Source organism: Neopelma chrysocephalum, unplaced genomic scaffold (genome assembly GCF_003984885.1).
Source record: "Neopelma chrysocephalum unplaced genomic scaffold, ASM398488v2 Primary Assembly neopelma1_185642, whole genome shotgun sequence".
In the NCBI taxonomy this organism is placed as follows: domain Eukaryota; kingdom Metazoa; phylum Chordata; class Aves; order Passeriformes; family Pipridae; genus Neopelma; species Neopelma chrysocephalum.
In genome coordinates, this window is record NW_020938756.1 from 1 (window position 1) to 10486 (window position 10486).

Genomic DNA, 10486 nt, shown 5'->3' on the forward strand with positions numbered 1-10486 from the left:
CCACACCTACCCTTAGAAGGTTTCCGAGGGGCTTCACCGAGGGCCTTTGCAGGTCTGCTCTGTCTGGAGCCCTCCAAGTCCTCAGTGCCTGCCTCAGGAACCTCCAGACCACTCACCTGCTTACACAGGAACTTGGTGCTGCTTGCCTGCTGCCTCAGTTCCCCTCTTCCTTGTTTCTTCACCTCCCTGGGTTGCTCCCTTTCAATCCCTTGGCTCAGCTCTGGGCAGTTTCCAGGCTACATCCCACTGCAAAAAGGATTAGCCCTTGTTACATCTCAACGCTCAGACAGCATTCCCCCTTTTTTCTTGACGCTGGGCCATTAGGTCAGTATCTCTTTATTTAAAGCATAGTTTGACTCCTCAGTGACAACAACAGCTACAGCCCTGAAACTCCAGGCAGCTGCAGGCAGATGTTTTCCCTTCCCAGCTCTTGGGGAGTGGGGGGAAGGTGCCTTTCCCCAGCCGGCAGCGGCATCGTCCCCGCCGCACAGCCCACCCCGATCCTGGGCCGCCTTGGAGACAATTCCCCTGTCGCAGCCCACTTCCTGCAGAAAAATAGTCGGGTTTAATGCGTTTTTTGCCGTCTTTTTACATTTTTATTTTATCTTTAAATTCCGTTATTATTCTCTATTATTCCGCCTCGCAGTCGCCGCCTGGCGGACACGGCCGGGAGCGGCACTGCAGCCGCGCCCCCCCCTTGCAAGACCCGCGGCGCCTTTGGCAAGTGCGGCACTTTCTTCCCTAAAACCTGCCCTTACCTAGGAAAAGCTGAGCAGTTCACAGAGTTCCTGTTTCCAGCCCAGCTTCCCAAAGGATTTCTCTCTCCCGGCAGCAGCAGCAGCAGCAGCAGCAACGCTCCCCGGGAAGCCCTGACCGAGGCTGGGAATTGACACACAACAAGCCAAGAGCATTAACTCGGCCCCAAAACACTCCACAACAAATCAATTTACAGTCACCTTTGCCTCATCCCCCCCGCGCAGGCACAGGCTTTGGGATTCCAAGGCAAACCTAATTTAGAACAACTGAATCATAGAACCCCAGCGCTTATCAAAGGGATTCACTGGCACAAAAAAAAAAAAATTGCAAGTAGTGAGACCCACATCGCAAATAAGCCTTTGCTTTAAAAACAGACAGAAAAAAGAACCCAAAACACCAAAACAGAGCTGTGAGGGGAACCAAAACATGTCTGGATAAGAACTAGTAATCGTAAGCTCTCACCTGCAGGAGCTTTAGCTTGTGAACGGTTCCAGCTCCCACGTTGGGTGGGGTTTGTGATTTTAGCAGACCCTCAGCTGCCCGGCAAGGCTCGTGTCCCACCTGAGAATGCTGCTTTCAGCCCAAGTCCAGGTCTGGAAGCAATACGTGGCATAGCAGAGGACTGGATAGAAGGACCTACTGCTGCCACTCCCCTTGGAGCAGAAGCCACTGGCTCAGGTCAATTCCATTTGAAGAAACCTTTTTCTTTTTTATTTAGTTTTTAATTTGATTTTTACTTTTTATTAGATTTTTTAAAAATTTTTATTATTTTATGGCGGTTCCAACCTGATCAAACTGGTTCCAACCTGCCTCCCCTGGGCCACCTCTTGTCTGCACCACCAACACTGGTGCTGGGTGCTGCCCTTCCCGAAGGAAAACAGAGTCATTCTCTTTCTGGAGCCCACCTCCAAAACTTAAACAGCACCTTCGGAACACAATATATCCAAGAATTGCTCCCACACGAGAAGTGCCAGGACAGAAAGCTCTGTCTGGCCTTTACCTCCACTGCAAGGACTATTATCTGCAGCACCAACAGCTTTTCTGTCTGACACACTGAGAGTCAGCCAGCACCCAGACAATTTCCTTTACTCCCTTCCTAAAGGAAAGAAGCTTACCAAGTTGCACCGCAACAACTCCTCCACCAGATGAGTTTATTGAAACAATTTTTAAAAGCAGGTATTTCTGAGAGTACTCCATCAATCCCAACAGTTCAGAAAAACAACTGTCCAGTGTCCAAAGCAGTGTGCATGTGACAAATGGTACGTTTTTACTGTAACTCATTTATACCACAACATGAGCACAAACGTTACTCATTACACAAATTGCTACAGTTCCCCTAAAAAAAGGAGGGCACATGTGGAAATAGCTCTTAACCCAAGGCTATTACAGCTGTCCCCATGCCTTGGACCCCAAGATCAAGTCACTAGTGTTCTGATATAAATCAACAGATTTTTTTTTAAGTGTTTTCTTTTTTATTTACATTTAAATTTGATCCCTGTTTGGGCTTTTTTTGAAAGACTATTCTTATATGGTATTTAGTGGAAAGTGTAACATTTGAATATTTACTACAATATAAAGACTTCAAGGTTTTTTTCACCTTCAATTTGCTCGACCTCTTTAGCCACAATAATCTGAAAAAACGGGTTCCATGGATGACATTAGAAAACAAACCAAAAAACAGAAAACAAAAAAACCACAAAACCAAAAACCCCAAATCCTGACAGAAACAGTGGATTTAAGCAACTTACAAAAGAAAGGAGGGTCCAGAGTTCAGGGGTAAACCATTACTCCTACAAAATGTCAGGTGTTTGGAGCTTAGGAAGTGCTGCCATCTGCACATGCACAATGATCACAAGTTCTAATTGTTTGCCTGCATTAAAATAATTCAGCAGCGATTTTGGATTTTCCTTTCGAAGAACAGTCTTCAGAGTTCCACATTCTGAACACAAATCAGCATTTAGCTGCTCCACTTGGACTGCAGCAGAGCTGCTTTTTAAAGGTCAGGTTCCATTTGAATGTGTCTCTACTCTTCAGCTCAAATGATTTTCACATATTTGTATGTTTTACCAGCCCTTTTGACCAATAATATGATCATTTTATTGTCAAAATAAGTAATTTTTAGCAAATGAAAAGCTCATTGCAACAGTACAACATCTCTATATCCAGTGTGAAAGCAACACGGTGGTATAAATATGTGCATACATTGGATTACACAAAATATATTATACACATTCCAGTTAACCATGGAACAATTAACAGGAGTAGATGACTACTGATCATGGGCACAAAGTATTTTTGTAAACAAGATTTTGAGAAACTTGAAGGAAAAGTTGGTTTCTGGAAAGATGACAATCTTGGGATTCCATTTTTGTTTTCAATGAAGTCAATGATTTTTATTTTTAAGGATGCTGTATATAAGAATGCACTTTGTATTAAAACAAAGATCAATACTTTACAGTTTAAGAAACTTTACATATGTACATAAATTACAGATCAGGAATGGTTTTAAAGCTCAAACTGAGTTGTGGCAAAAGTCTATTTTCCTTCTATTAAAATCTTTAACTCTTTTACGTTGTGATCATTTGCAACTGTAACAGCATGATCCAGGGCTCGGATACTTGCTAAAAGCTTTATGATCTGCTTGATGTGCTCCCTAAAAGGAGGAAGGAGAAGTCAATACAGGAACAGAACCATCAATGACATGGATTAATATTACAACAGTAGATTACATTAGGAAGCCATATAGTTAATATTCCTGCTGCAGATTTATTATATTTTCTTAATGAGGGTAATGGCAACAGCTTTGTTAAACACTGGGGAAAAGCAGGACAGAAGACAGAAATTAAATTAGAACTCGCTATGGAAATAAGGCTAACTGGATGTTTCTCTTCCACTACAGACTTTTACCAAATTATCTTTTCACCTGGTAAAAAAAGTTCTTTCAAATCTAGGAACAGACTATCAAAAGAGAGAGTTCAAAAATTTAAACTTGAAACCCAAATTATTGCACTGATACACAGGACTATAACAAGACTGGAAGACTGTTTATTCCTGTGCTGTTGCTGTTCCCATAGCATTTCAGGCCAGCAGTAACGTGTCCAATCCAAACTTTTCATTAAACTGGTTATTGGATTCAAGCAAAACGACTCTTGGATCTAGGGCAAAGCAGCTTCATCTGGCTGGGTGTGTAAATTAAGTCAGAACTTTTCCACTGTATACCACAGCCAGTTTGGAATTTAGAAGGCATTATGCAGGAATCAGCAACAGGCTCACCAAGTGAAACAGTCCAAACACAGCAGCTACAAAATTTGGCAGAATCATAGAATGGTTTGGGTTGGAAGGGACCTTAAGGATCACCTCATTCCAACCTCTCCTGCCATGGGCAGGGACACCTCCCACTAGATCCAAGCCCCATCCAACCTGAACACTTGCAGGGATGGGGCAGCCACAGCTTCTCTGAGCAACCTGTGCCAGGGCCCCACCACCCTCACAGGGAAGAATTTCTTCCTAATATCTAACCTAAAAGTCTCCTCTTGCAGTTTAAAACCACTGCCCCTGGACCTGACACTATCTGCCCATATAAAAAGTCCCTCTCCCTCCTTTTTATAAACCCCCTTAAGAATCTCTGACACTAAGCACTAGTGCAATATATATTACCAGTGTTTCAATATTTCCAGAAGTTGCTGGGTTTAGACACCTTAAAAATATCCCCATCTAGCACACTGTAACATATTTCAAGTCTGAATTCAAAGAGGTTTCCAAAGACATGCAGCAGGACAGAGACAGTTACTCATGTTTGCATGCACAGGCAAAATAAAACAGATCACAAGAACTGCAACTGCTTTAACTCAAAGTAAGTTACCTTGCATTTCTCTTCTCTACATCAGAGCAACCAATGCTGTTCCTGTAAATTGTATCAGCCAGGTGAACAAGGTACCTACAGAAGTTTTCTAGCTGAGAAATAGTCTTGTCTCCTTTTAGATTGCTGAACCACTGTTTAGGAAAGCAAGCAATTACCTAGGCAGAACAGGAAAAAGAAAGTTAAACACAGTGTAAGAAAAAGTTTAAAAGCTATGTAACATGATCTGTGAAATCTGCCAGGTAAGACTGCAGTGACAAGGCCCAAATGAGCGAACAAGCGAGAAAACTACCAGAAAAAAGTAACCAAAATCCCAGCAGTAAAAATCTGAAACCCACAGTACACCTAAGCCATCTACAGATATGAGCCAATCTCTTGGATGGCTTTAGTTCTTTCTTTAGTTTGTGTATTAAAAAAATATAAAATCTATTTTTCACTGACACCACAACTTTTGAGATATCAAAGCCAAAATTTCATAGGCAACCTCAAGTTTTAACTACATTGTCCCTTCAACTGCAATCTGTGACTTTAAGCATTGTTTGATTTTACTTACACTTTGAGCTTTCTTAATGCTGTCCTCTCCATACTCCGAGTTTTGAAAAGCCATAAGAATATATCTGTTTAGCAGCCCATCTATGGACAGCTCTTGGAGAGTTTTATTTGAAAGGATCCCATACCACTGGAGAAAGTTTCCTAATAACTGAAAACACAACACAGGGAAAATAAGTATTTCAAGATGTACTGAAACCAGACAGTTGATCGAACGCATAAAACACTTTTAAAATATTTAGTATTATTTTAAAATATTTTGCAAACCTATTCAGAATACACAGTCTCCCTCACTGCTGCAATTTAAACACAAAATTCCAGAGAAGAGTTCTCTTTGTGTGATCGTGGAGAGCAGGTGTTCAACCAACACGAGTCTCTACTTTTCTGTTTAGTTGGGAGCTAATTTTCTTTACAGCCTTTTATTGGAAAGAAACTATGACAGTCACAGCTTGGAGCTCTCCCATTCCCCCAAAGCAGTATATTTTATTCTGGCAAGCACAAGGACACAACAATCCTGGGCTGAGTACACTCAGTGACGTGCAAGTTGAAATGACAGTGCTTTCACTTTGAATCAAAGAATCAACCAGGCTGGACCTCTGCTGAGATCATGGAGCCCAACCTCTGAATGAACACCCCCTTGCCAACTAGACCATGGCACTGAGTGCCACCTCCAGTCTTCTTAAACACCTCCAGGGATGGTGACTCCACCACCTCTCTGGGCAGTCCACTCCAATGTTTAATCACCCCTTCTGTGAAGAAATTCTTCCTCATGTCCAACCTGAGCCTCTCCTGGCACAGCTTGAGGCCATGTCCTCTCATCCTGTTGCTTGTTGCCTGGGGGAAGAGGCCACCCTCACCTGGCTACAGCCTCCTGTCAGGGAGCTGTGGAGAGTGAGAAGGACTCTCCTGAGCCTCCTCCTCTCCAGACTAAAACCCAACTCCTTCAGCTGCCCTTCTCTGAACACGCTCCAGCCCCTCAATGTCCTTCCTGAACTGAGGAGCCCAGAACTGGACACAGCACTCGAGGTGTGGCCTCACCAGTGCCAAGTACAAGGGACAACCCCTTCCCCAGTCCTGCTGGCCACACTATTCCTGATCCAGGCCAGGATGCCACCGGCCTCCTTGCCCCCCTGGGCACGGTGCTGGCTCAGGCTCAGCTGCTGTCACCAGCACTCTCAGGCCCTTCTCTGCTGGCTCACTTTCCAGCCACTCTGTCCCCAAGCCTGTAGTGCTGCAGGGCGTGGTTGTGACCCAAGGACACGGCACTTGGCCTCGCTGCACCTCATGCTGTTGGTCTCAGCCATGGATCCAGTCTGTCCACATCCCTCTGCAGAGCCTTCCTGCCCTCCAGCAGATCCAACTCCCACCCAACTTGGTGTCATCTGCCAATTTACTGAGGGTCCACTGGATCCCCTCATTCAGATCATCAGGGAAGATATTAAACAGGACTGGGCCCAAAGCTGAGCCCTGGGGGTCACCACTAATGACTAATGCAGAGGCACAGAGCATTACCAAAGACTAAGAATCCTCAATTAGAGTTCTTGCAAATAAAATTAAAGCGGTTTCCATTTACCCTTTTCCACAAATTTGAGGAGTATTTTATTGCTACACTGCCTTAGACCAAACATTTACCAGATGTATTTACTGACTTACCTTGACAGAGGACCAAAACTGACGTTGGAAAAACAAATATGGACCAGAGTTCTTGTTTTCTAAGATGCTGGAAAGTAAGAGATTTCTTTAATGAGCAACCAAGACCACACCTCTGTCTGGAATTTCTGGCTTCCTGTCTCCAGCACACACATCATTTCCATAATTATTCCCTTCCATCCTTGTCTTTGCTAAATGCTACCAGCAGGATAACAAAAGATGTCCTGTATCCAGGCACTGAATCACACTGGGAAAAACCCCTGTTAACTATGGACAGAAGGCAGAGACTTGCTAAGAAAGATCTAACACCATAGTTGAAAGTAAACTTACTTTTTTGGATATAAGGGCATGAATACATCATCATCTAGTGTTCTCCTCATTCTTAGCAATAATGCCTTCAAAAGCATCTGAAACAGATAAATTTTTTTTAAATGTCCAAGGCATTGCTTAGTAGTTAGATATCAAGAATTGATTTTTAAAGCAACAAAGAACAAACAGTAAAGGCACATATTCAGCACACATATAGTCTTAAAGTCTCTTAATTTATCCCCATACTTGACTGTCCACAACCAAGCTGCAGAGCATCGAATGGCTGAAAAATTCTCTTTCTTGCTGTGTTTTCCAACAGTAAGTGTATTAAAAATAAATTCAAATTCCTTAACTTAGGCAAAGTACTTATGAAAAAAAAAACAACTTACTTGTGTATTTTTGTTTTCTGCGTTCACCACTGAGGGATATCCATCTACTAGTTTCTGTACAATTGCTACCATTCTAGATGTCTGTGTGGTAGAAAAAGGATCCCAGATATTTTCTGAAATCACTGTAAGAGATTAAAGAATTACTCCACTTTGAAAATACTCAAATACAGGTATTGAGACATTAATGCAATTATTTACAAAACAGTAAAATCTGAAAGCACAAAGAAGCATCTGATTTCACAACCCTTTCCCTCCCATTTTCCAAGCCTGTACCTGTTAATTTAGGAAGAACGACTCTCTCTACAATGGTAGGCAACAGTGAAATATCAGCATCATCTTTCACTTGCTCCTGCTCTTCACAGCCATAAAACAGCAGTGATTCAAACCACAACATCGTTTCAAAATCTCGACACTTGCCCTAATCAAAAAAAGAACTGAGGTTAGATTCCTAAAAAGAGATTTGAAGTCAACACATAGAAAAAGTATTATGTATGCAAGTATGATACCACCCACAAAACAGGACAAAACAACTTTAAAACAAATGAACCAATTCCCTCTGCCACCACACAGTCACCAGATGTAATGAAAAGTGAAAATGGCAGAAGATTGATTTTTTTAGCAGTTGTTGCCCCACAGATTTTAACTTCTACTTTATAGATGCAGCCAAATAAAAGCCCACAGATCAGGGTACAAGTGGGAAGTACAGCTCAATTGTGCTGCATTATAAAATTATAACTGCTGGATTTAAAACCTCTCTTCTTTATGAGCACCTTGAAATTTTTCTAACTTAGCAAAATGCTTACCAGGAGCAGTAACAGAGTAGTGAATACAGTTAGACTTGATAACTCTGCACCATGTCTCCAACTAATGTGAGCTTGGTTTTGACAGCCTGGAAACTCACAGAGAAATAGCAATGGGGGAAGGGACAATGTGCAAAAACATAGATCTCCCCTTGTTTGATTAATGAAGTAAACCATCAAATTAATAAAATTAATACTCTGAATTCCCTCTGAAGAGGACTTATGCTTCCCTCCCTCTGCAATGAGCAGAGGTGACAGAAAATTCTCCTATAAAAAATTCTCCTAGTAGTTAAGAAAAAAACCCACTTCTGAAAAAAGGTGGAAGAAGAGAGTGGGAGTCAAAAGGTACCTGAACTGCCTGTCCTGGTGGCATCTCATGTAAGCACACCTATGCAGGCTGCACAACAAACATGTGCCAGAGATACTGGGTGCTGTACTGCTTCTCCCATGCTCCCTACCTAATAACTGGGCAAGGAGGACTATGAGGAAGACCTGGAAATTGCCAGCCAGAGTTGTGCAGGGTATGAAGGTGTAGGTGAGAGAAAGAAAGATATATAATCTATAGAGACATAGGTTGTAACTCAACATAAGAACAGGTTTCTTACTTCCACTTCTGAAGACACAGCGTATCTAGAGTCACAATCTTCTCTGAAGTATTTTAGAGCCTAAATGTATTTTCACAGAATCACAGAAATGTTCAGGGTGGAAGGGACCTTAGAGATCACCCAGTTCCAACCCACTGCCATGGGCCAGGACACCTTTATTTATGTTGTTTGACTCTTTGGTCTACACCACCCACTAAGAAGGTACTGGTACATGCTGAATTGAACTCTGGCCTGCTGGGAAACCAGAGGATAACAGCCTAGAAACTCCAGAAAAGCTTTGCCCCACGAGAGGTGCCTGTTTTAAACTTCATCCCTTCAGGAGAAGCACACATCAGAGGTGCAGTTTACTTTGCTCTGCACAAGTGTGAAAGAACCGCTGTGGAGCAGCTTATGCAGGAGCTACTTGCAGACGACCTTACCTCCAAAGGAGTCCAGATAAGCAGCTGAAGTCTGATTAAAGGGTTAAACAGCTTTGGTAAACAGAGGCCAATATAAGCATCCTTATAAGAAGCGAAGTACTTGGAGCGCCAGGCTTCGAATTGTGACTTAATACAATCAATGGAGTAAAAGCTTTCCAAAACATCTTCGAAAACTTTGCTGGACTCTTTCAATATACGATCTGGCAGGGGAGAAAAGGAGCAATAAGTTAATTAACTATTCCCTATAATATCTCTTTCAAGACAATCTTTGATGTTCACTTGACATAAGCTAACTCCTAAAAACAAAACCAAAAAAACCCACCGCCTTTAAAAGTTCTGTTCCTTCTGCCTAAAATATACAAAGCAATAAAAACATGAGCACATGAGTACTCTCCAATAGACTGTCTCACTTTAAACAGTCCTTAAATGATTTTCAGCCACCAGATGCAGGATTGGTGATGTATTGGGCTGTGCAGTGTCAGGTAACACACCAGTACCCCTTGGAATGCCACAAGGAAGGAGTTCAAGGAAATTTATTCTGAAGTCGAGAATACTAGATCTACAAGGGAAAACTGCATCAGTGCTGCAAAAGCACTGGGCCTGAGAAAGACACACCTCCTGTCCTTCTTCAAGACTTTTTATCTTCTCAGTTCTCCCCCTGCCACCAGCTCTCTCCACCAGCACTGCCTGTAACACCTGTTTATCCCTCCTCATACTGGAGACAGAGAGAGCCTGCAGCCCTCTCTGGAATGCAGAAAGAAAAGGAAAAAAAAACACCTAGCCATCCTGGAGAAAGGCACTTCCCAGGCAGGAAAGACTTCCTAAGCATCACCTGTCTCCTCCAAGTGAATCCTTCCAGCAAAAAGGATATTTACCCTTATAGGCTGTATTCAGAGTGGATCTAGCTTCAAAGCTGGCCTTGCTGTGCATGGGAGTTTCAAACAGCTCGTCTCCAGGTCCCTTCCAAGCCAAGTTATTCTTCATCTTTGATGAGCCAAGGGCAAATATAGGAGGGCATCTCAGATAAGCCAACTGAACTGGCAGTTCAGACAGAGAGAGTCCTGGCAGGCACCACGCTCAACTCCCGCCCAGAACGTGCAATGATGATTCCAATCCCTCAGCACTGGGCAATGATTCCAATCCCTCAGCA

At 42.8% G+C, this 10486-nt stretch overlaps 1 protein-coding gene across 1 annotated transcript; it reads right to left on the reverse strand.

The window, feature by feature from the left end:
• Positions 1-1890: 1890 nt before the first annotated feature.
• Positions 1891-10320, reverse strand: LOC113962890 (PAX3- and PAX7-binding protein 1-like). Its single transcript, XM_027673677.1, has 9 exons — positions 10212-10320; positions 9337-9536; positions 7786-7930; positions 7513-7634; positions 7145-7221; positions 6818-6884; positions 5169-5315; positions 4619-4773; positions 1891-3409 (listed from the first exon to the last, which is right to left on the reverse strand). Exons 1-9 carry the CDS (start codon positions 10318-10320, stop codon positions 3292-3294), a joined length of 1140 nt encoding a protein of 379 aa, XP_027529478.1. The 3' UTR covers positions 1891-3291.
• Positions 10321-10486: the final 166 nt, after the last annotated feature.

Excerpts from the sequence above, each read along its gene's own strand:
- LOC113962890 (XM_027673677.1), bottom strand. The coding sequence starts at position 10,320 with ATGAAGAATAACTTGGCTTGGAAGGGACCTGGAGACGAGCTGTTTGAA. Across the intron at positions 9,537-10,211 it reads TCTGAATACAGCCTATAAGG|ATCGTATATTGAAAGAGTCC; the intron begins GTAAATATCCTT and ends CTCCCCTGCCAG. Across the intron at positions 6,885-7,144 it reads ATGCCCTTATATCCAAAAAA|CATCTTAGAAAACAAGAACT; the intron begins GTAAGTTTACTT and ends CTTACTTTCCAG.